Below are 27,728 nucleotides of genomic sequence, written 5' to 3'. Positions count from 1 at the left end.
TGCTTTGCTGTTATTTTTGCCAAATTTACCTAAGTGTTGCACAATGTTTGATAAATGTGATGCATCTACATGTAACAATTTTGTCTATTAATACCCCTACTGACTGGAGTGAGAAATGTAACCTTACACTTTATAAATCTGGTTACACCTAATTGTACAGATAACTACCGCATGCTTGCAAAATGTGAGATTTTTTTGACAGCAGAAAAACAATAAAATGCATTAATAATCTCACCTTCTCTATTTAACATCAGTCTGACAATAATAATCTTATAAGAATCAGTCAGAGCCACTTACTTGGTGACACAATAACCTTCGTCCCTGTCCCAAATGTCAGTTTTTTGGAACCAGACATAGTCACAGTGCTCAGCATCATTACAAAAAGTGTCACACTTGTCCCTGAGCTGCACTCCTCCATAGCACACAGTGTCCGCTATAGCAATTATCCATCCTACCACTATTATATGGAGATATTGCTATTCCCTATTACCAGGGATGCCACTAATCTCAGCATTCATTATTCACTATTAGATTCAATGGACGATTTTCATGGCACACTTAAAAATATTCTTTCTTTCTGTCTATCCATTCTAAAATATAAAATAATATCTGATTATTTCCTACCCAGATATTGGAGAAGCAAAATCTTTTTCTAAATATTGCAGTTTTTTACGCACTTGTACCATATCGGGGGCACATGAAATGTCAGTGAATTAACAAAATCTTAGTCAGAAAACATAAAGACATTTTAAACTGCATATTGCTGTTTACCTGACATGTATGTGTGGAGATATAAGACTTAGACCTAAGAGACGAATATACTGCAATGTAAGTACCATGTTATCCACATACTGTGTAATACGTAAAATTACTTTGGCAAACCGGCCGCTGTTTTCACACTCCTAACAACTAGACTTAGGCTCTTGCTATCATAATATGTCAATGCACACCAAAAGGCTCATGGCCTCCTGTCTACTGTCAGCGTGCAATCATTCATGGAATACACAAATTGTGCACAATGTAAATCCCTCCGTCATCATTTTCTACAGCAATAAGAAGCGTAATATTCAGAATTGCTGAATTATTAAAGAGATATTAGCACTTACTAGGTACGACAGAAACGAGCGTTCCAGAGCCGAATGTGAGCTTATACCCACTGCCAGTACCCACAGTGATATCCTGATGAGCAAAAACTGTGTATACTGCCTGTTTATATATCTATGTATCTGTCTATCTATGTATCTATGTATCTATCTATCTTTCCCATATCTATCTATCTATCTATCTATCTATCTATCTATCTATCTATCTATCTATCTATCTATCTATCTATATCAATCATTATCTATCTATCTATATATAGATCTATCTATCTATCTATCTATCTATCTATCTATCTATCTATCTATACATACATAGATCTATCTATCTATTCCATATCTATATTTCTATCTAGATAAATGTAAAAAAAAAAAAAGGAAGGCAGCACTCCATAGAATTCAAGGTGAAAAAAGTGGACTTTATTCAAACCAACATAGCATAGGGATGTTTTGGCTCGAGAAAGGCTCAGTAAGAACTTTCTCACCCTGCTGTTGTCTTCGGTCTGGGAGACCGATTTTGAACTTTGGTATTTTTTAGGGTATTCAAGATGCGGTTCTGAAACTTGTGGTTGATTGACTTAAATGAGGATGGGTCGGTCGGCCACGGGTTTCAGAGCCACATCTTGAATATTTTAAAGAATATTGAAGTTCAAGGTCGGTCGTTTTTGACCGAAGACAACAGCAGGGTTAAGAACTCTCTATCTATTATCTATCTATCGATCTATCTATATTCAGGGAGAATGGCAAAATATAAATACACATACAGCCATTCTGAGAAAAAATTTAATAAGTCACCGTAAATTAGAAAACTTGATCATATTTATTTAAAAATATTTTAAATCTCTGTCTTTATCCAGTGTTAGTTCTTAAACAAATGTCTTTCTTATTTCCTAAGAAATATAACAGAGTTAAGTACTTACTAGGAATCACCGTCACTTGGGTCCCTGATCCAAAGATGTATTTGTTGTAGTTATTATCACAGTAAAAGAAACCTCAGCAAAAACCTACAACTGCCAAAAGTATGTGGGTCGCCGATAATACTAGAGAACAACAGTGTCTGAGTAGATCTTTACATACTCAAACTCTACACATTATTATCTATCCATCTTATGAAGTGGCTAACTTTTTCTACTCTGATATAAACCTATATGACACAATAATGATCCTTAAGACAAATTTTTATTTATCTTGAGCGAAATTGATGAGATTAATTTGCTTGCGGCAGTTTTGTCGCTATTTTTCGCCAAATTAATTCAAATGTTGCCCGATGTTTGATAAATTTAGCACTTATAACACTTCTGTCTACAGACGTTTCTACTTTTTACTCCCATCCCTAATGGTGTTAGAATTGTGACTTATGCAAAAATTGACATTGCCTAAATCTGGCATAAACTTATTTGCATACTTAACCCTACCAACTTTAACAACTAGTTTTTGAAAGTGGCAAGAGTTTCAAAAAATAACAAAAAGTCACAAATTTTTACAGTAGCCGACAAAATTTGTGACTTTTTAGTGCCAGAAATCTGGAAAAAAAATCATTGATAAATGCCTCATTTGTATTTATCATTACAGTCTACCATTAATAATCCTACAATTAATAGATCCACTTACTTGGTGACACATTAACCTTTGTTCCTGTCCCAAATACCAATTTATTGGTACCAGAAATAGTCACAGTGCTCAGCGTCATTACAAAAAGTGACAAACTTGTCCCTCAGTCACTCCTCCATAGCACACAGTGTCCGCTATAGCCTATACACATCTTACTGCTATAGGAAGCCAATTATTTGTATTTCTACTTACTAGGGTTGTCACCTAATCTCAGTACAGATACTCATTACTTTTATATTTAATGGAACATTTTCAAGCTACATTTAGATATATTAGCAGCAAAAAACTTACTGGGAGTAACATAAAGCCGGGTTCCTCCTCCGAATATCATCTTTCCCAAGCTACCTGAAGTTGCACAGTAGCTAACAGCTTTACAATATCTTTAACTCATATTTAATTCATTGAGGTACATGAGATATCCACAAACATTATAATATACAGCGGGCGAAATAAGTATTGAACACGTCACCAATTTTTTGGGTAACAATATTTCTAAAGGTGCTATTGATATGAAATTCTCACCAGATGTCAGTAAAAACCCATCCAATCCACATGGGCAAATAGATCAAACCATAGGTGTCCATAAATTAAGTTATGTGTAATAACGAGAAATGACCCAAGGAAAACGTATTAAACACATGAAGCAGGAGAGGTGCAAAAATCACCTGACCTGAACCCAATTGAAAATGTATGGAAGAACCTAAAGCTCAGATTTAATTGAAGGAACCTACAGAACCTTCAGGATTTGAAGAGTGTGTGTGTGTTGAAGAATGGGCCAGAATCACACCTGAGCAATGTATGCGACTAGTTTCTCCATACAGGAGGTGTTTTAAAGCTGTCATCATCAATAAAGGCTACAAAGTATTACACAAATCTTAGTAAGCGCATTCAATACTTTTTCCTTGTGTAATTTCTAATTTTTTTTCACATAACTTAATTTATGGACATCTATGGTTTGATTACTTCGCCTGTGTGGATTGGATGGGTTGTTGCCAACATCTGTTGAGAATTTCATATCAATACACCTTTAAAAATATATTTACTTAGAAAATTGGTGACGTGTTCAATACTTATTTCACCCACTGTATATCCCATAGCTATATGTTTTTATCCTGTCTATGTTACACACTGGAGCCGGTTATTATTGTTTTTATGCAATAACAATAAAGTCCCAGATTATAATTCCTATCTTTTGTTAGAAAAAGTGGAATTAGCTGTATGCTTCAGAGAGCACAGAATTTGAGGAAATTCTGCTACTTTTTTATGCTCTGGGAAATGGTGGAAAACAACATATAATGTAGCTCTACCAGACAGCTTTAAAAATAGCTACCTAATACAGGCTTAGTCCTAGCAACTTCATTTATCAGATCTCAGGGGTTGCCCTGACCTTCAACCTTTAAACCCTGTACAGTAATCTGGACATAAACATGGAGCCATGGGTTGGTGCCATGGAGTAGGCTGTTGGCCGATGATGCACACTGGCAGGAGCGGTTAGGTCAACAGACCAGAACAAGGACTGCAGACAAAGTGCAAAATCAGAATACAGAAGAATAATCAGTAAATGAGCTGAGGTCAGAGCCATAAACTGACCGACTTCAAAGGAGCTGAGGAGGAGCAGCAAACCAGGGGAATAACTAACTATATCTGGCACCTCCCAGTGGTAAGATGGGAGTTTTGGTAAAGTGTCGTGCCCGATGAGAGGAGCACAGAGACTGGACCAGACTACAAGTCCCAGCAACTCTAGTCTCAGTGGCTGGGCAGAGCCAGCACCAACTACAGTTTCTGGGTCTGTCATCACCATCACCATCTGCAGAATGAATATAGTGGCGCCTGGTGACACAAGCAGAGGTTGCAGAAGCAGGTCCAGGAGGAGATGTGACACAACACTAGTATTTTACAGTTGTGGCTAATTCCTAACAAAAATAAATTACATTTTCATGTCTGATTTCTGGTAGAACATACGTAGTACAATTCTTGCAGTTATACTTACTCGGAGTCACTAGTAACTTAGTCCCGCTGCCAAATGTCAGTCTGTTGCCCCCACTACCAGTAAGCACAGTGCTTCAAGGCTTGTCAAATAGCTACGTATGTGAGACGTACAGTATGGGGGCATGTAAGGAAACCCACCGAGGGGATCACAGCTATGGAAGTATAGGATATTATATAGGAGTGGGCCTTTACCTTCCAAACTATGATAGTCCCATTATGGGATATCTAATGGATCCTTTATTGGGATTTTTATATCTCCTACCACAAACTAGCACCAGAAGAAGTAAATGAAAGCACGTGTCTCATAATTTAGTCAAGGAATAAACAACTATTGATAGAATTGTTCTTTTCTTGGATTCTAGGTTATATAAATATGATATTTCAGACTCCAGGACCTTAGCATTTTACCAAAACCATAAAGACAGCACTGCAGAAGGATGCAAAAGATTCCTGCAACTAGAACAGGTCATTAGTGACCATACCTGGGCCCAAATATTAAGGACATGCAAAGCTCTTCAAAGGGTTTTCCAGTTTTTATCTAAAGCTTACTATATACTGTAGTAACATTTCTTTAAATGTTCTACTGACATTTTATCTCAGTTTCTCTTGATTTACAAGATCTACTGTACATTTGCTATCATTAAATAAAAACAATTCTACTTTCATCCAAAAATCAAAACCTGATGACGGCTCATAAAACTGGCACATTTACAGCAAAAATAAAAAGGTAAATTGCATCAATAAATGAACCCTTTGTATGTATCATCACAGTCTACCAATAGTAATCTTACAAGAAACATTCAGAGCCACTTACTTGGTGACACAGTAACCTTCGTCCCTGTTCCGAATATCAGCTTAGTGGCACCAGATGTAGTCACAGTGCTCAGCGTCATTACAAAAAGTGTCACACATCCCTCAGCTGCACTCCTCCATAACTCACATAGTAACATAGTAAAATAGTAACATAGTGAGCAAAGCTGGAAAAAGACATTTGTCCATCCAGTTCAGCCTATATTCCATCATAATCAATCCCCAGATCTACGTCCTTCTACAGAACCTAATAATTGTATGATACAATATTGTTCTGCTCCAGGAAGACATCCAGGCCTCTCTTGAACCCCTCGACTGAGTTCGCCATCACCACCTCCTCAGGCAAGCAATTCCAGATTCTCACCGCCCTAACAGTAAAGAATCCTCTTCTATGTTGGTGGAAAAACCTTCTCTCCTCCAGACGCAGTGTCCACTAGAGCTATTATCCATCTTACCACTGTTATAAAGAGCCAAGAATTGCTATTTTTTATTACTAGAGTTGTCACTAATCTCAGTACATATATTCATTAGTTACTTCTACATTCGATTGAAGTTTTTATTGCTACATTTCGATATGTTTATAGAAAAAATCCTTATTGGGAAGAACATCCTCCTAGGAATGTCAGCTTTCCTCCATCACCAGAGGGTATACAGTAACTCACAGCTTTATAATACATTTATCTCAGACCTGGGAGATTTCATTCACCCAAGAACATGAGCTTTCCACTGACACTGTCACATATATCCCATAGTATAAAGCTGTGTACAATGAGATATATATATACATACCCTGTGTATGGGACACACTGGGGCAGGTGCACTAACAGTCAAGGCTCTGTCTGATAGTAATAATTAGTAATAGCAGTATAGTCCCTAATAGTAATAAATAGTAGTAATAGTTAAGTCTCTGATAGTAATCATTAGTAGTAAGGCCCCTTTCACACATCAGTGTTTTGCCATCAGTCACAATCTGTTGAATTTTGTAAAAAAACTGATCCAGCGACAGATGCGCCGGATCCGTGAAATGATGGATTCCGGCAACAGATTCCGTTTTTTGAAATTGAGCATGCGCCAATTTTTTTGGGATCTAGTAGCCGGATTAGCTAGTCGGATCAAGCAAAAAAAATGGATCCGTCACATCAGTTTTTCACAATCTGCGAAGGATCCGTTTTTTTTCAAAATTTGACGGATTGCGACTGATGGCAAAAAAATGATGTGTGAAAGCAGCCTTATAGTAAAGTCCTTGCACTTAATTTGAGAAAATTCTGCAATTTTTTTTACTGCAGATGGTAGAAACCAAAACTTGATTTTTTTTTTATACTTTCGCCAAATTCATCAAGAGGCCACATAAGTCTGGTCCATGCTTCACAGTGACAAGACGCTGGCACACTGCTGATATAATCCAGAGGGATTGATAACTCTCAAATATTGTGTTCTGCATATTATTACTACCTTTTATACTTTTGCGCGGTATTTTACAGTTGTGGATAATTCCTAATAAAAAGAAGTGATATTTCTTAATTTCTGATTTCTGGTAATACAGTACAATTATACTTACTCGGAGTCACTAGAAGCTTAGTCCCGCTGCCAAAAGTCAGTTTGTAGGTGCCAGTAGTAAGCACAGTGCTTCAAGGCTTGTCAAATAGCTATATACAGTATGTGAGACGTACAGAATGGGGGCATGTAAGGAAACACTGGGGGGATTCCAATGGAAATGAAGCTACTTAAGTATTAAATATTTTCTACAAGGAGAGGCGCTTTACCTTCTGAATTATAACCCCATTTTAGGACCAATGTCTGGTCCCTCCAATATTGGGATGGTTATATTCTCTACCACAGGAGAATATTAGCAGGAGTAAATGATAATATTTCTCATAACATATTCCAGGAATCTCTATGTCTATTGATAGAATTGTTCTTTGTAAGATTCTATATGATATAAATATGACATTTGCTAAGAAATCATTTTTACACTCCAGAGCGTCACTATTCAATTAATTCCACAGAGACAGCAATATAGACAAATATAAAGCGTGCCTACAACTAAAATAGGTGAATAGTCTCCATATCTCGCATGCAAATACTGCAAACATACAGCGGGGGTTCACATACTGATAAAGAGGGTTGTTTACTTTTTACATAAATAAAGTTTTCTTATTGTATAATGAAGAGCTCTGCAACTTTCTTATAATACTAATAATCTATCATCTGTCTATTTATCTATCTATTGTCTATCTATTTGTCTATATATCTATCTATTATCTATCTATCTATCTATCTATCTATCTATCTATCTATCTACCTATCCCATATCTATCTATCTATCTATCTATCTATCTATCTATCTATCTACCTATTTATCTACCTATCCCATATCTATCTATCTATCTACCTATTTATCTACCTATCCCATATCTATCTATCTATCTATCTATTATCTATCTATCTACCTATCCCATATCTATCTATCTATCTATCTATCTATCTACCTATTTATCTACCTATCCCATATCTATCTATCTATCTATCTATCTATCTATTTGTCTATCTATCTATCTATCTATTTACCTATCCCATATCTATCTATCTATCTATCTATTTGTCTATCTATCTATCTATTATCTATCTATCTACCTATCCCATATCTATCTATCTATCTATCTATCTATCTATCTATCTATCTACCTATTTATCTACCTATCCCATATCTATCTATCTATCTATTTATCTATCTATCTATCTATCTATCCCATATCTATCTATCTATCTATCTACCTATCTATCTACCTATCCCATATCTATCTATCTGTCTATCTATCTATCTATTTATCTACCTATCCCATATCTATCTATCTATCTATCTATCTATCTATCTATCTATCTATCTATCTATCTACCTATCCCATATCTATCTATCTATCTATCTATCTATCTACCTATCTATCTACCTATCCCATATCTATCTATCTATCTATCTACCTATCTATCTACCTATCCCATATCTATCTATCTATCTATCTATCTATCTATCTATCTATCTATCTATCCCATATCTATCTATCTATCTATCTATCTATCTATCTATCTATCTATCTACCTATCCCATATCTATCTATCTATCTATCTATCTATCTATCTACCTATCCCATATCTATCTATCTATCTATCTATCTATCTATCTATCTATCTATCTATCTACCTATCCCATATCTTTCTATCTATCTATCTATCTATCTATCTATCTACCTATCCCATATCTATCTATCTATCTATCTATCTATCTATCTACCTACCTATCCCATATCTATCTATCTACCTATCCCATATCTATCTATCTATCTATCTATCTATCTACCTATCCCATATCTATCTATCTATCTATCTATCTATCTATCTATCTATCTATCTATCCCATATCTATCTATCTATCTATCTATCTACCTATCCCATATCTATCTATCTATCTATCTATCTATCTATCTATCTACCTATCCCATATCTATCTATCTATCTATCTATCTATCTATCTATCTATCTACCTATCCCATATCTTTCTATCTATCTATCTATCTATCTATCTACCTATCCCATATCTATCTATCTATCTATCTATCTATCTATCTATCTATCTATCTATCTATCTATCTATCTACCTATCCCATATCTATCTATCTATCTACCTATCCCATATCTATCTATCTATCTATCTATCTATCTATCTATCTACCTATCCCATATCTATCTATCTATCTATCTATCTATCTATCTATCTATCTACCTACCTATCCCATATCTATCTATCTATCTATCTATCTATCTATCTATCTATCTATCTATCTACCTATCCCATATCTATCTATCTATCTATCTATCTATCTATCTATCTATCTATCTATCTATCTACCTATCCCATATCTTTCTATCTATCTATCTATCTATCTATCTACCTATCCCATATCTATCTATCTATCTATCTATCTACCTACCTATCCCATATCTATCTATCTACCTATCCCATATCTATCTATCTATCTATCTATCTATCTACCTATCCCATATCTATCTATCTATCTATCTATCTATCTATCTATCTATCCCATATCTATCTATCTATCTATCTATCTATCTATCTACCTATCCCATATCTATCTATCTATCTATCTATCTATCTATCTATCTATCTACCTATCCCATATCTATCTATCTATCTATCTATCTATCTATCTATCTATCTATCTATCTATCTATCTATCTATCTATCTATCTATCTATCTACCTATCCCATATCTTTCTATCTATCTATCTATCTATCTACCTATCCCATATCTATCTATCTATCTATCTATCTATCTATCTATCTATCTACCTATCCCATATCTATCTATCTATCTACCTATCCCATATCTATCTATCTATCTATCTATCTATCTATCTACCTATCCCATATCCATCTATCTCTCTATCTATCTATCTATCTATCTATCTATCTATCTATCTATCTATCTATCTATCTATCTATCTATCTATCCATCAAACTTTTCTACAAATATTCACACTGAGAATTAAATTAATACATTGTTCTACTCTAACAGAAGTCTAGTTAATAAAAAGGGTTTAATGAGCCTTAAGACAAATTGGGAGAATATATCTTGAGATGAACTGTAGGACTCAGTTTTCTTTGTTGCTGCAAATTATCAAAATGTTGCACGAAGTTTGATAAACGTTCTGCATCTTTACACGTAACGTAACTCATCTGTCTATTGATGTTTTTCCACTTTTTAGGCCCTAAATCTGGTTACATTATAATTGTACAGATAACTACCGCATGCTTACAAAATGTGATCTATTTGTAACAGCAGAAAACCGATAAAATGCATTAATAATCTCCCCCTCTGTATTTCCCATCACAGTCTGACAATATTAATCTTATAAGAATCAGTCAGAGCCACTTACTTGGTGACACAATAACTTTCGTCCCTGTTCCGAATATCAGCTTATTGGCACTAGATGTAGTCACAGTGCTCAGCGTCATTACAAAAAGTGTCACACTTGTCCCTGAGCTGCACTCCTCCATAGCACACAGTGTCCGCTATAGCAATTATCCATCCTACCACTATTATATGGAGATATTGCTATTCCCTATTACCGGGGATGCCACTAATCTCAGCATTCATTATTCACTATTAGATTCAATGTGCTACATTTAGAATATTCTTACAGAAATAAACTTACTGGGAGAAACATAAAGCCGCGTCCCTCCTCCGAATGCCAGCTTTCCCCTGTTACCGGTGGCTGCACAATAACTCGCAGCTTTACAATATCTCTCGCAGCTGGAAGATTTCACTCACCCGAGCACCAGAGCTGCCAACTTGACTTTTTATTTTTTTTCAGGATAGGTCACAAAACAATCACAGACACGCAATATTTTTTTATGGACACATTGGAAAACCATAATAAATCATTGTGATTATCAGTGATTCATGTCTACAGCCCATAGTTCTGATATGAAGACATCAGCTGCGTTCACTGTAATCCGTAAAATGACGATAATTACAGTCAAAATAATCGGCATCAGTTTCTTCAGCTAAAAAAAAAAATTACTTTATAGATTCCTATTTTTATATTTTTATTTTATACGATTTTATTTGATGTATTTTGTACATACTGTATATATAATCTGAATAGAGCTTTCCTCGTACATAGCTATATGTGGCTACCTTGAGTGTAGGATACACTGGGGCAGGGTCCTTTATTTACTCAATAATAATAGAAAATCTCTGATTATTATTATTTCCAACTTTAAAAAAAAAAAAAATTAGGAAGAGAGCAGTTGTTCAGAGTTTTGCTGGGGGCACTTGATTGGTTGAAATCCACTTTTTTCTATGAATAGTGGTACAACACTGAGGCTAACCTGCTTTTCTTTTCTATTTGCCAAATTTATCAATAGGACGTAACAGCCATATGGTGCCAAAGTAATAATTACTCATATATTTTGTCTTTTTTTTTACATTATTACTACATATTTAGTATAATATATTTTGTATTATCAGACATTAAAGGGACTCTGTCACCTGAATTTGGAGGGAACAATCTTCAGCCATGGAGGCGGGGTTTTGGGGTTTTTGATTCACCCTTTCCTTACCCGCCGGCTGCATGCTGGCTGCAATATCGGATTGAAGTTCATTCTCTGTCCTCCATAGTACATGCCTGCGCTGTGCCAGATTGCCTTGTGCAGGCGTGTACTATGGAGGACAGAGAATGAACTTCAATCCAATATTGCAGCCAGCATGCAGCCAGCGGGTAAGGAAAGGGTGAATCAAACACCCGAAAACCCCGCCTCTATGGCTGAAGATTGTTCCCTCCTGTTCAGGTGACAGAGTCCCTTTAAGAATAGACTTTTTTAATGTCTGATTTCTGGTAGAACATACGCAGTACAATTCTAGCAGCTATACTTACTCGGAGTCACTAGTAACTTGGTCCCGCTGCCAAATGTCAGCCCGTAGCCCCAACTACTATCAAGCACAGTGCTTCAAGGCTTGTCAAATAGCTACGTATGTGAGACATACAGTATGGGGGCATGTAAGGAAACCCACCGAGGGGATCACAGAGAAAATTAAGCTACTGAAGTGCAGAACATTTTCTGCAAGGAGAGGACCTTTACCTTACACATTATGATAATCCCTTTACAAGACCGATGTCGAATATTTACTAGATAGATCCTTTATTGGGATTTTCAGATTTTTCTATCACAGAATAGCATTAGCGCAAGTAAAAACATTTCTGATAATTTAATCCATGAATAAACATGATAGAATCGCTCTTTATAGGATCCTCAACAATATAAATATGACGTTTGTTAATAAACTATTTTTTAGAATCGTCATTATCAAATCAATGTCACTGTAGATGACTATAAAACGTGTCTACAACTAGAAAAGGTGAATAGTGACCATGCGCTCGGTCCAAAAATTACCCATATACACAGATCCTCAAAGGGGATTTTATTTATTTTTGCGTAAAACTTTTTTTTTTTACTTTTCTAATAACTTTATCTCAGTTTTTCACGATTTACAAAATGTAAATTTGCTGTCAGAGAATAAAAAATATTTCTGTTTTCATCAAAAAGCCTACTGAGAGTACTCAGTATGTAAAAATATATAATCTACAGATATTAGATGAATTTATAAATATATAATTTACCTAGACTTATCAGTTTTCATTATTACTCTGCTTTGAATTGGAATAGAGAATCCACACTTTAAATTTACTTTTTTACAATCCCTTTTTTGGCGAAATATGGTGAATTATTATTATATGTTGGGGTAATAGTATTTTATGATGAATATTACGTGGCTTTATGTCAAAGGTTTAAAGATCAAGCAATATCTGCAATTCTGTATCTATGATGGACTGGGGTTATAGTGCACAATCTAGAGAAACGGAGTAATTATAGCCAACAACTTCAAGACTTCATATACATAAATACAGTAAAACTGTAGTGAAAATTGTCTCTTGACAGTATATTGTATAATTACTTACTTGGGATCACTTCTACTTTGGTGCCCTTTCCAAATGTAAGCCTGTCATTTCCTGATGTAACACCGTGTTCAGAAGCTTTTCAGAAACCCTCTATCTAATTTATCTCTCTCAAGCACATATTTATCTGTCTGTCTGTCTGTCAGGGGCAGCACAGAGATTCAGTGGGTATTACTGCAGCCTTGCAGCGCTAGGGTCCTGGGTTCAAATTCCACCTAGGACACAATCTGCAAGGAGTTTGTAGGTTTTCCTCATGTTTGCGTGTTTTCTCCCGCCCTCCGAAGACATCCTAATATGGAATTTAGATTGTGAGACCCTATGAGAACAGTGATGATAATGTTTGTAAAGGGCTGTGGAATTAATGGCACTATATAAGTAAAATAAAAAAAATAAATCTATCTATAGTGGAAAGCCTGACCAGCACCTCCTCAGTGTTTACAGGTGCAACTTGCAATGACTGCATGATATGAAAAGGAAATACAGCAGCACTCTGTAAGACTGGGCTAAGATACATGAAAACACTAGAAATATTACATCTAAACTATGTTGTTATTCAATAACATGCACTTACAATAAATTAAGGTTCTTAGCGCATAAATTGGCCAATTCACGTGTGCTCATCTACCACAACAAGGTGACCTCTATCTGATGGGTCCTACCCTACTGTACATACCTCTCACCTTGGCATGGTTGATTCCATTCATGAAGTGGTGAATTTATGAGCCAAGAACCTTGATTTTTTGTAAGTACATCTTACTGAGTAATAACACAGTTCAGATTTATTATTTCTAGTGTTTTCATGTATCTTGGCCCTTACACAGTGCTGCTGCTGTTTCTTTTCTATCTATCTATCTATCTATCTATCTATCTATCTATCTATCTATCTACCTATCTATCTATCTATCTATCTATCTACCTATCATTTTGGCAATATATAGTATAATCACTTACTTGGCATCACTTCCACTTTGGTGCCCTTTCCAAACAAGAGTTTGTCATATCCAGATGTAGCACAGTGTTCAGGAGCATTACATAAACTCTCGGGCTCAGAAGAAAAGCTCATGTCTTCTCCGCATCACAGTCTCTGGCCTTCATAAATATCACTATATAGTTCAATATAGTTCTACAATATATAACTACAACCCATGAAAACCGCCCACACAATACAGTTACATTGGAGAAAGTTACATTTCCATCATGGACGAAGCGTCTTGGTCTGGAGGATGGAAAAACAGAACGCTCTGTGCAATGCTGACCAATTATAACATGTACGTTCATTTTTGAATAGCAGTAAGAGAAGTTGCCCATGAATTACCATTCCCTCCTTGTATTAGGTGACCTCCCTGGGAACATGCTACGGACATATTGGGGCATAAACGCTGTTTTTCTCTACTGATGTATGAATACTTATTTTAGAATAACTTTAGATCTATAAGCTCTAAAGTGCTACTTACTGGGCAAAACAGATACAGCCGTTCCTCTGCCGAATGTGAGCCTATTGGAGAATCCGGTAGCACACAGTGATATTTCCAGTAGCGAAAACCTCTTATCTCACTATTATGTGCGGGAAACATTCTGTGGTGTAATATGATATAACCTACTGGGTTGGACACAGGGGTTATTATATAATACTAATATACTGATAGGGAATTGAGATTGGGAGCCCCATTGGGGACAGTGATGATAATGTCTGTAAAGTGCTGCGGAATATGATAGCGCTATATAAGCAAAGCATAATAATAATAGACTGCAAAGTGTCGTATAATCATGGTAATGGCAATGAAATACGACTTTCCTCTAATTGCTAAAAACATACTAAAAAGTCTCCATTACCAGCACACCGTAATAATGACCGAAGGTGAAGAGATATACATGGTCTTATATACTAATGGTTCTTACTCTCTGGCTCCACGGCTATTGCACAACTACAACTCTCAGCAAATCCACGGGTAACGGAACACTGCATTCATTATACAATACAAGAGAGACTAATAGTAAGAAAACGCACCAGTCTATATTTTTACACCACTACTGCTGGACACATTCAGGGTGCAGAATATACAGTACATATAATTATATATATATATACATATATATATATATATATACATATATATATATATATATATATATATTAGCATCCAGCACACGATTCGACAGAGCACGTGCCTATGGAGTAAGCTCCGCTTTATAGGCTACCTGAAATGCAGTAAAATAATAAATGACGGCGGATTCACACACGTATACTGTGCACTGCAGTTCTTGATGTAGATGTTACTGCTAGAACATGGTTTCACGCCAGTTTCATAGACTTACTTGGGGAAACTTTGAGATTTGTCCCTTGACCAAAGACCATCTTCCGAGCATCATTATCACAGTGACTGACGTCATTACAAGAACTTATCCCAGCAGAAACATTATGGGTATCATGTATAGAATGGCTAAATGCATCATACATGCACATGTCACTGTTAAAGGATAGGATTAACCGTTTAAGTTGAAGAATGGTAAAGTCGTTGTCTAGTGTAGAAAAGTAATTTCCAGCTATCCTGATTGGGTATTAGAAGTAAAGAGGCAGGCTACGAGTTGTGGATTTTGGTATATTAACAAGAAAGAAGAGAATATACAAAAACATAGCGCGCGCTGTGGAAGAGGGGAAATGAGCAACAGCACCCTTTTAATTTTGTGAATACAATATTCAATTTCTACTAATAAAAAACTAATAGCTCAGAGTACATGTACACACTGAAGCAAGAATCTACATGCAAGTCACCATCAATGTTTCTCCTTTTCTCTCTCTATCAGGGGTGTAACTATAGTAGGTGCAGGGGTTGCAATCACACTCGGGCCCTAGAGCCTAGGGGGCCCAAAACGTCCATTTGGCCTAAATGAAAAGACTATTACTATTAGTGACCTGGGGGACCCTGTTGGAGACTTTGCATATAGCAGATGATGTGCTAAAAATGTATCAGGTTCCGTCAACTAATCCGTTTAAAAAAAAATCTACAGCAAAGAGGAGGCATTGTTTATCCTCATGTGATAAAATCCGCAGTTTGTGAAGCTTCAAATTTCACAAAAATTCCAGTACAACTTGCATTAAATTAACCTTATGAAGGTTGGGGGAATGTTTTTTATACTTTATTCCTTTATTTAATATTATTATTAGAATGATTTTCAGAGTATCTAAATCATGTGTACACACTATACAAATAGAGAATTTTATGTCTTCTTGACACCATTTCCAAGTCTCTAGTGAGTAAAATATTGTTAGATGCAACTGAGAAGTGAATAATGAATTTTTTGACAACGGCAAGGAATTCATTCACAAAGAATAATAGGAAACTATAGAACTTCTTATTTCTTATTCTTCTACACAGCAGAGAAATGCACAAAACGATCTTAAATTGTAAAATACTGTTAGGTATAAGTACAGCGTTCCTAATTCTAGTAGTACTTACTAGGCGTGACAGACAAGACTGTTCCTCCACCAAATATAAGTTTGTTGGCAGCTCCGAGTCCACACAGTGACATCTCCTGTGCCAAAAACTGCCTATTCCTCTACTTCTTCTCCCCTAATTATTCTTTATAGCATGGGATATTGACATCTTTATATACATGCGGTAAGAGACATTAAACATACGGATATACGTTATATTTATTATATAAATATAACAAAATTTACTATTACATTTTAGATAACACCATGAGATATATTCCTCCACTCCTAGTCCTGGGCTGCTGATATATAATTCTGATAACTAAATGTATTTGACCAAACGTAGTGAAGCTTTGGAGCAAAAAGCCGTACATGTAATAGAGCACTATAATGCAGTAATAGTATATATTCTGAAAACATAACTTGATGTCATTACATTAAACACAGTTACTTACGTGGTATAACTGATACTCGGGTCCCTGATCTGAATATATACTTGTTGTTATTATTCACAGTGACACACACCATAACAATAACCTCCTCACTGTGTGTGCAAAATCAAAGGGTACCACTACCGGGCATATTGTGCCAGTGATGCCACTCAGCTTCACATACACAACTATTTTATTTGGGCATGTAGAAACAAATGAAAATATTTTCCAACATCATTAGCCTGATGCTATAACAGTATGGACGGCTTTGGGCTAAGGCCATACACATTAGACTAATGTCTACCTATATCGACAGGTTCAGCCAGCGCTCTAATATGTATGGAGGCACCGGCCTGCTGATGGTCGGGAGAAAGGTTGATAGGAAATGTCCGATTTCAGATTGCTGTTGGATTCATAGAGAACATGGGGGAGCACTCGGCCGAGCAAGTCTATGGGAAAGACATCTGAGGAGGCTTCCGGCAGAACGGTCGAAGAAAGCATCATTCGGCCGACAGCCATCTCATCTCTATGGAGGCCTCAAGAACTTGCCCACCGTGACTTTCAGCTTTACCAAATGCAAACTAATAAAAACAATGGCCCAAATTGCTTGTGGCTCGATTTACCCTTCATCTCTCTCCTGAATATCAAAAACTAAAAAGTAATCAATAATATTGCTACAACAAACATGGCTGCAGCCAAAGAAAGAAGTGCTCCACTAATAATCACATCTTTGAATATGGCCTGACAATGTGGGCGCCTCACTGGTGGGGACAGCGTCACATTGAGGCACTGCTGTACAAAAAAACACCAGTGTGGATAAGCCTGAAGACATAGGTCACATCTGCATCAGAAGCTCCATTCAGGGCATGTGTGCAGTGATAATTTTCTTATCAGTATGGCACAATGTCATCAGACCTAATATTAGTCCCTGGGGGTATGTGGAGCCAGTGATACCTGTCATTTGACAGATCTGGCAGAACATGGAGGCGCCAAGTTATTAAGTCACATGGCAAGTGTGTAAAAGAAGCATCTTCAAGAAAACAGTAAAATCATCAGAACATCACAAAATAGATATAATAGATGATAGATAATAGATAATCAATATAATAATAATAGTAATAGATGATAGATAGATAGATAGATAATAGATATAATCAATATACTAATAATAGAAGATAGATAGATAGATAGATAGATAGATAGAGATAGATGGATAGATAATAAATGATAGATAGATGATAGATATAATATAATAATAATAATATATGGATGATAGATAGATAGATAGATAGATAGAGATGGATAATAAATGATAGATAGATAATAGATGATAGATATAATATAATAATAATAGATAGATGATAGATAGATAGATAGATAGATAGATAGATAGAGATAGATGGATAGATAATAAATGATAGATAGATGATAGATAATAGATGATAGATATAATATAATAATGATAGATAGATAGATAGATAGATAATAGATGGTAGATAAAAGATGATTGATAGATAATAAATAAAACATAATAATAATAGATAGACGATATATAGATAATTAGATGACAGACAGATAGGAGATAGATAGATAGATAGATAGATAGATAGATAGATAGATAGATAGATAGATAGATAGATAGATAGACTCACTTGGATTTACAGCGACTTTGGTTCCTTGCCCAAAGATGAGCCTTGCATAGTTGTTAGAACACTGTGATTCCCCCTGTACATAAAACTGACCTGCGCACATGGTAGAAATGGCTGTAGCTCTGTATCTGTATCACACTGATCTTTAGCTTTCTGGACACTGGTGATGTTTTAGGTTGTATTGCTATGTGTCCTGTCAGTTATGTGAAATAGAGCGAGATAAAGGCACATGGTAAAGCAGATGTATGGCTTACTTCACATCTGTGTTTCTTAATTCCAATGCTTCGTCATAGAAGGACAACAATAAAGTTGATGGCAGTGGCAGATTACATGGCGCAAACCAGGGGTTCAGAACCCACATCACTGACTATAATGGGGAAGGTCTGGATTCTGATCTAGACTTTGCCATTTTATAACTGCGCTGTTTTGTTCAGTAGTGGCGGTATCTGCAGGTGCGTCTATGGAATTTGCTCACAGACAGTAAGTAGGTGTATTAGTTAGGAAAATTACACTGTGAGTCCCAAGAGTAATTATATATACAGTATATATATACACATATATGTATGTTTAGGGAAAGAGCAGACACTCAGCTGCACACTTACTTGGTGTTACACGAACTCTAGTTCCGCTTCCGAAGAGAACTTTCTGTGCTGCGCCATACACTGTGACTGACGTGGTTACAATAACGTGGCCCGGACTGAACTCCTGTCTGCACTTACATTTCTTACTAGATTTTGTTGTAAAAATTTGCATCTTTATATTCTTTTATTTACATTTAATGTGGTATTCCCATCTCCAAGATCCTATCCCCATATGTAGATGGTGTAATAATAATATTAGCTAGTGCCTCCAGTTAAAAATGTAGTCTAGCTTTTTTTTATTCTCTGTCTCTTTCCTGGTATGCAGGGCATTGTGTACCCTAAGTATCCATGGTTACGACCATTGATATGGGAACAGTTATCTTGTTGCTAGTGGTCATAACCATGGATACCTAAGGTCCTGCAATGCCTGCACATGAGGAAATAGACAGTGAATCAGAAAACTATACCACATTTTTAAATGGAGTAATTTGCAATTATTATTATTATTACACCTACTACCCCTTTAACTTATGTTAGTAGTTTATGTAGTTCTTGTAGATGTTTGTCATTCTAATCCTGACTTTACCATGGGCGTAATACTGTATCATAACCTACATGTAAAAATACTTGTGTAACTGTAATCTGATCTGTAATTTTCACAGCTTTTAATTGTGCTAGTTGTTCCTTGTGTTTTTGTTCTGTCTGTGCCTAATATCACAAAAATATCGCAAAAAGACTCAGATATTAACATAATAATCTCCTCTTTTGTCTGAATTACTGAAATTACCGGAGATATATAAAGTTTTGTTGTCTAAGGTTATTATGAATTCTATAAAGCAATCTCTACACTATTATTTGATACTCACTTGGGGCCACAGAGAGTCTGGTTCCACTTCCAAATACGCGCCTCTCGTTGGAGCCATACACAGTGATTCTCCTGCTTACAGTAACCTGGCGTAGTGTAATCTCATAGAAAGTCGTCCATTTACTGATCTACTCAAGACTACATGTACATGGCGCTATGGTGTCTCCATACTACAGAGCGGGGGGCTTTTTGTTTTCCAATCATTTTTATTGAATATTTTATAATTAACAAAGGGGCAGAGTGGTAAAGGAAAAGGGGTAAGTAAGTTGGCAATTGAGGGGTTTGTTTTGTTTATTAACAGAGAGGGTGAGAGGGGAAAGGAAAGGGGGACATTGGGAAACAGAACTTAGTTTGTTACGACATATCAAATAGGGGGAAGTTAGGACCCCATATGGTATTCTGGAGATATTCCTCTCTAAAAGCATCGATTTTAAGCACAAATCCCTCTATTCGGTGGAGCATCCCATGGTTTTTCTCTATAGAATCTAGATAATGGTGGAGTAAAACCCCATAATATATCCCATCATATCAGTACAGAGTCGTCCAGAGGATCACTTGGTGCCCCATAGACTACTATGGATCCCCTATCATGCAACTCAGAGCCCGCACAGTGCTGTAATACTGCCATGTGAATAATTCCTATATGTGGAGATTTCTCACAATTTTACTTTCCCAAATCAAGATTTTGAGAAAGATATACTGTATATATATATGTGTGTGAATGATGGACTGTAAATGAAAAAAGAGACCTAACTTACTAACTTATGTTACAATGTCCAAGGAAATTATTTTAAAACAATACCTTTATTTTTTCTTTTTACAAAATAAAAAATCGAATTCTGAAAAGATCTGCTCATCGTGTATTATATAAAGTATTAATTGCTTAATAATTATTAAGATTATTAAGGTAAAATGAATGCCCACCTCAGTTACTCCCCCTCATAGCGATGCATTTGTGTCATTAACCCTTACTTACTATGTACAACTGATAGCCTTGTGCCTCCTCCAAAAATCAGCCTTCTGCCACCTCCATCGTTCACAGTGAAATATCCCATCACGAAAACTACTTTTTGACTTCTTTTGATGCAAAGTCAAGTAAAAGCAAATTAAATAATAAAATATGGCACTTACTGAGTAAAACAACCAGAAGGGTCCCAACCCCAAATATGAGCCTCTCGCTTGATCCCCCACAGTGATATTCTCAGTTGCTAAAATCCCAATAGGTCACCATAGGACAGAGACATGGCTAAGGTTGACAACTGTCCAAAAATACAACACTTTTCAATAATATTAAATATTAGTATGCAACTATTATATTACCCCAATTACCCCATACAATGATGCAGGCTACTTACTTGATATTATAGATAGTCTGGTTCCACTTCCGAATATGAGTTTGTCGGCCCCACTATACACAGTGATTGGCCTTCATACAATAACATAGTCCCCATTGTGTTAATTGGTGAAAATATTCCAGATCCCAACAAAACATCTCATTTTTACAATGGCTACAATGTGTTATGATGACAAAAACATGTCTATGAATAAGTCAATTTTATATCTATTTTTACTGGTATTATTTGGAAATAATATAAATGTGTATGTAAAAATCCACAAAAATGGCAGAACTGCCTAAATGGATGCAAATCTCCCCCACTGGCAAAGTTTACTGTCAAAGATGTAAAAATCCCAAAAATAGGGAAAAGGGAAGGATCCTTTATTCACCAACACCAGCTATGTCTCAGCTCTCTATGTAGTCTTTCCCTAAAAACCAATGGAGAAAGGTTCCATAAGAGCTGAGACGTAGCCGGCCTTGGTGAAGAAAGGATCCTCACTTTTTCACTATTTTGGATGTTCTGCTTCCTTTATTAGCATTTTTCATATACATATGTATGTACAAATATAAATATATACAGTGGGGCAAAAAAGTATTTAGTCAGTCAGCAATAGTGCAAGTTCCACTACTTAAAAAGATGAGAGGCGTCTGTAATTTACATCATAGGTAGACCTCAACTATGGGAGACAAACTGAGACAAAAAAATCCAGAAAAATCACATTGTTTTTTTATCATTTTATTTGCATATTATGGTGGAAAATAAGTATTTGGTCAGCAACAAACAATCAAGATTTCTGGCTCTCACAGACCTGTAACTTCTTCTTTAAGAGTCTCCTCTTTCCTCCACTCATTACCTGTAGGAATGGCACCTGTTTAAACTTGTTATCAGTATAAAAAGACACCTGTGCACACCCTCAAACAGTCTGACTCCAAACTCCACTATGGTGAAGACCAAAGAGCTGTCAAAGGACACCAGAAACAAAATTGTAGCCCTGCACCAGGCTGGGAAGACTGAATCTGCAATAGCCAACCAGCTTGGAGTGAAGAAATCAACAGTGGGAGCAATAATTAGAAAATGGAAGACATACAAGACCACTGATAATCTCCCTCGATCTGGGGCTCCACGCAAAATCCCACCCCGTGGGGTCAGAATGATCACAAGAACGGTGAGCAAAAATCCCAGAACCACGCGGGGGGACCTAGTGAATGAACTGCAGAGAGCTGGGACCAATGTAACAAGGCCTACCATAAGTAACACACTACGCCACCATGGACTCAGATCCTGCAGTGCCAGACGTGTCCCACTGCTTAAGCCAGTACATGTCCGGGCCCGTCTGAAGTTTGCTAGAGAGCATTTGGATGATCCAGAGGAGTTTTGGGAGAATGTCCTATGGCCTGATGAAACCAAACTGGAACTGTTTGGTAGAAACACAACTTGTCGTGTTTGGAGGAAAAAGAATACTGAGTTGCATCCATCAAACACCATACCTACTGTAAAGCATGGTGGTGGAAACATCATGCTTTGGGGCTGTTTCTCTGCAAAGGGGCCAGGACGACTGATCCGGGTACATGAAATAATGGGGCCATGTATTGTGAGATTTTGAGAGCAAACCTCCTTCCATCAGCAAGGGCATTGAAGATGAAACGTGGCTGGGTCTTTCAACATGACAATGATCCAAAGCACACCGCCAGGGCAACGAAGGAGTGGCTTCGTAAGAAGCATTTCAAGGTCCTGGAGTGGCCTAGCCAGTCTCCAGATCTCAACCCTATAGAAAACCTTTGGAGGGAGTTGAAAGTCCGTGTTGCCAAGCGAAAAGCCAAAAACATGACTGCTCTAGAGGAGATCTGCATGGAGGAATGGGCCAACAAACCAACAACAGTGTGTGGCAACCTTGTGAAGACTTACAGAAAAAGTTTGACCTCTGTCATTGCCAACAAAGGATATATTACAAAGTATTGAGATTAAATTTTGTTTCTGACCAAATACTTATTTTCCACCATAATATGCAAATAAAATGTTAAAAAAACAGACAATGTGATTTTCTGGATTTTTTTTTCTCAGTTTGTCTCCCATAGTTGAGGTCTACCTATGATGTAAATTACAGACGCCTCTCATCTTTTTAAGTGGTGGAACTTGCACTATTGCTGACTGACTAAATACTTTTTTGCCCCACTGTATATATATATATATATATACATATATATATAAATATATATGAAATGTAAACCTTGCATGTCTGAGTGATGACATATTTACCAGGTGATACTTACTATATATAACTGTTAGTTTTGTCCCTTGACCAAATATCAGCTTTCTATCGTTCGTGCTATGCACAATGATACGTGACATCACAAAAACTCCTCTTGGGTTAGGCTGTTACTACTGAAATGGATTCTACACTTGGAGAACAGAGCAGTAAACCTATATAACATGCGTATGGTAGGCGCTATAACTTTATGGATATGATTTGCTTACTGATATATGACATTTTTGTTGGCATATTTTTAATCTTATTAAAGTATTAGTTAAAAACGCTATTTTTTTTATTGTGTGAAAAACTTCTCTGTAAACCACATTTTTTGCGCATTAGAATTAAAACGGCACTTAAGTGTGGGCGTGCGCAGCGCTATGTAACTTTTTAGTACAATCATCTTCTCCCTTTTTCCAGTAGCCATATGGTTGGCGTTTGTGCTCTGCTCGCAGTGTATTACAATTTTAGCTGAAGTGTTGGCGTGCGCAGAGCTATGTTTAATTTTATAGTCCAATATTTCAATAAAATGGCACCAAAGTCAGGGTGTGGGTGAATTCATATATACAGTGTCTTCAATAAAATGGCGCCAAAGATCATGATAAGTGCACATGCTGACTTCATTTTCTTGAAGTAATGTGCTACAACGTCAACATAGCACTGCTCACGTGTCGGCCATAGGGATAATAGCGATTTTGACACTGTTATGTTGATGTTGTTGTACATTACTTCAATAAAATGGCTGCGGAATCAGCGCGTGTACATACCGCAATATCAGGCGCCATTTTGTTGTAGACACTGTGTCTGCAAATTCACATACACTGTGTGTTCAATGAAATGGTACCGAGGTGCGGTATGCGCATGCGCTGACCCCGGCACCACACTGTGCAGGCGCCACCCATTTCGGCTTCATACAGAAGGACACAGCCAGCATTATATAAGATATATGCTGTCCCCATAGTAGCACTGTCCGACATATCAGATTTACGGCCATATTTTAACTTCTTGTATATCATAGTTTTTATATTAAAGGAGCCTACTCATTGCGATGACCTTTGCTCCTCACCTAAACACATTTTCCAAAGTTGATCTTACGCATAAAATCCATATGATATTTTCATAGTTCCTGCTTTACCTGTAATTTTTGCCTTTAGGATGACAATGTTGTGTCATATAGATTACTATAACACTATATGTTTAACGTCTCTGCTCATTACCTAATAGCATTATTCTTGACAATGACATCTATTGCATTCCCCAGATATTTAAGCAGTATGGAGGCACTTATTAACATAATCCAAATGCACCACTGAAGACGATAATTTCCATAATTATTATTACATAACAATTTTAGCTGCTATGACGTATGTATATAGCTTGATGATGGCTATCAGAAGGATAATGTTAGAATGATAAAAAAATAAATCTAAAGAAAAGAACAATTTGACTATTTAAGTGTTTAAATACATTTCACAATACTTTAATTGGAATGGCGTATGTGTCACGTCTGTCTGTTAATTGTATTAAATGAAGTGCAATGGGAAATATTTATAACAAAGTGGTAAAAATCAGATGGCAGATATATCACTATTTTGACACTTGCGTCTTATTTATGAAATATCGCCATCACCACTTTTTTCTTTATGACTTTTTCCCACTCACCCATGTCATGTGCCTTTTTTTGACTATTTGTATTCTATGATGTTTCTATAGTCGCATTGTATAATACTTTCTATGTCACGGTTAGACAAATAAGACAGTTTCGCAGGTACAAATGGTTGCCCGGATATATGATAATGATGTATGAGCAATGTGAAACGGGTATTCATCAGTATGTGCCATGTTGGTGGATTCATGAAGACTATAGGTTCATACTGCCGTAACAATAAATTATAAATGTACTTGTTTAATATGCAAATTGCCTCTTCTGAGAAAAAGAGGACTTAAACTCTATAGCGCCACCTGTTGGAAGTAGCGATCCCACAAGTCACAATCAACCCTTTAAACGAGTCGTGCAATATGACTTAGGACTTGTTTAATATAATATTCATGTTACATGATGTTCATACATTATTCCTGTCCTCTCGATCTTTCCAATGTAATACACATAATATATTAGTGTTCTACAACCCTGTGTTTGTATGGTACCAATAATCCCACCTCAACCTCCTTCACATACCGGTCGACATCTCCAACAGATCCTGGTAACCTGAAATAACTCATGGCCAAAAGTGAACGAGATCCCTCATCGCACAGTGAAGGATTCCTTAACAATAACTCTGCATAGACTTTACAGATCTCCATCCTGTTGGTTATGCACTGAGTATGATCACCGTATTACTATCTTATTAAAACACCAAGAAACTTTTTTTTTTCCTAGAATAAATGCACTGGAATTGCTTCTGCGATCTCCATCAGCCCTGTACTTTAAAATTAGTTTTATCTGCCTTTAAAAAGAGCATTAGGCCTGGAATTTATATTATCTGAAGTTCATATTAATAGATCTATGCTTAAAACTTAAATATAGTGAAATAACATATGTTTCTTTAATATCTTACATTAGGCAGGAGGGGAGGCGATGTGAAGCCTCAGGCATGCGTATACCTTACGCTGAATATTCCAGAGATAACACATCCATGTTATTACGCTATGATAATTATTATAGTACAGTGATAGGTAGAACTTACTTGATACATGAAGAATGCCCAATGCCGCTCACTGTGACAGCACCCATCCAAATACAAAGTGCTGAGTGAAGTTAGGCGCACAGGAGATTACCCACAGGCACATACAAGGATATGATGACCTAATTCTCATTCAGTAAATCTGGGACAGTAATACCCTACTTTCACCACAAGGGGGGGCAGGCAGATATAAAATAGATTGAAGCAGGAAGTGCTAAATGAAAAATGTTGAGAGGAATAATGCACTGAACATGTGTGCGTGCTTGCCTTCTGGTCTGTAGGAGTTTCTCCCCCTTGGGCTAAACCCCTATTATGCCTCTGCATTCAAATGTACAGTAAAATAGGATGACGTATTAGAATGGTTCTTATTAGGGCGAATCTGGTACAAAAAGGCATTTAAAATGTTTTAACTGTTTGTTTCACTGTCACACCTTTGAGCTAATAATATGGACATACAGGTTGTATACAGCAGAAATTAGTTATACCTGTATGCCTCCTGGATGATGCCTTATTCTGTAAAAATCACTGTCTTCAATTTTGGCCCCAGTGATCACTTGTACACTATAACTGACACCCTGTAGTATTAGCCAGATTCTGCTTTGGCACTGACCATGGCTATTTAACCCCTTAGATGGTGCTGTCAATAGTGACAATGGCATTTAGATTGGTTAGTACAGTGGGGGCTACCTCTTTATCCCCATCGGCACCCTAAAATCATCGCGTGGTCTTGATTGTTACCATGGCAATTTAAGGCCAATTAGTGCCCTTAGAGTCTGTCAGCTATGGTTGGTGACCTTTTCAGATGTTAGCAACATTTTAGTGGTAAAAAAATATATAATTTTTTCATCCCTGTGATTCCACTTTGCGTTAATTCCTGAAAAGCACAAGAAGGGTTAATAAACAAAACACTTTTAACATACCGAAGGGTGCTGTTTATAAAATGGTATCACTTTTTGGGTTTCTGTTATGTATAGGTTCACCAAAGTCACTTCAAAACTAAATAACTCCCTAATACTATAAGTTTTGTAAATTTCCTTGAAAAAATTAAAAAATGCTGCTATATTTTTAAACTTTCTAATATCCTAACAACATAAAAGGACATTTTAGACATTTTACTAATTTGTGCTCATGTAAAGGAGATATATGGGAAATATTTTTTTGTGTGGTGTGATGATCTGGATTCAAGATATAAGCATTCACAGTTTGAAAATTGCTAATTTATTAACATTTTTGTCAAATATCAGATATTTATAATAAATGCAAAACATATTGATCTAAATTTATCCTAAATAATTATCATAAAGAACAATGTGTCATGAAGAGGCAATTGCAAAATCACTGGGATACGTTGAAATGTTTCAGAGTTATTACCACATTTAAGTGACACGTCAGATTTGAAAAGTGCGGCCTGGTCCCTAAAGGGTTAAAAATCATAGACACTAGACAGAAGG

The 27,728-nt window shown here is 36.3% G+C and overlaps 1 gene segment (V, D, J or C); it reads right to left on the bottom strand.

Annotated features, from left to right (window-relative positions):
• The window catches only part of LOC138672904 (T cell receptor alpha chain constant-like), a 59,784-nt gene extending 45,675 nt beyond the window's left edge, over window positions 1-14,109 (bottom strand). The window contains 1 exon segment of the C gene segment in view: window positions 13,998-14,109. Within this exon segment, the coding sequence occupies window positions 13,998-14,109 (112 nt within the window).
• Between the last annotated feature and the right edge of the window lie 13,619 nt (window positions 14,110-27,728).

The sequence above is a fragment of the Ranitomeya imitator genome, chromosome 1, assembly GCF_032444005.1.
Source record: "Ranitomeya imitator isolate aRanImi1 chromosome 1, aRanImi1.pri, whole genome shotgun sequence".
Lineage (NCBI taxonomy): Eukaryota > Metazoa > Chordata > Amphibia > Anura > Dendrobatidae > Ranitomeya > Ranitomeya imitator.
Note: the sequence above shows the minus strand (reverse complement) of the source record. Positions and strands in the feature narration are given on the sequence as shown.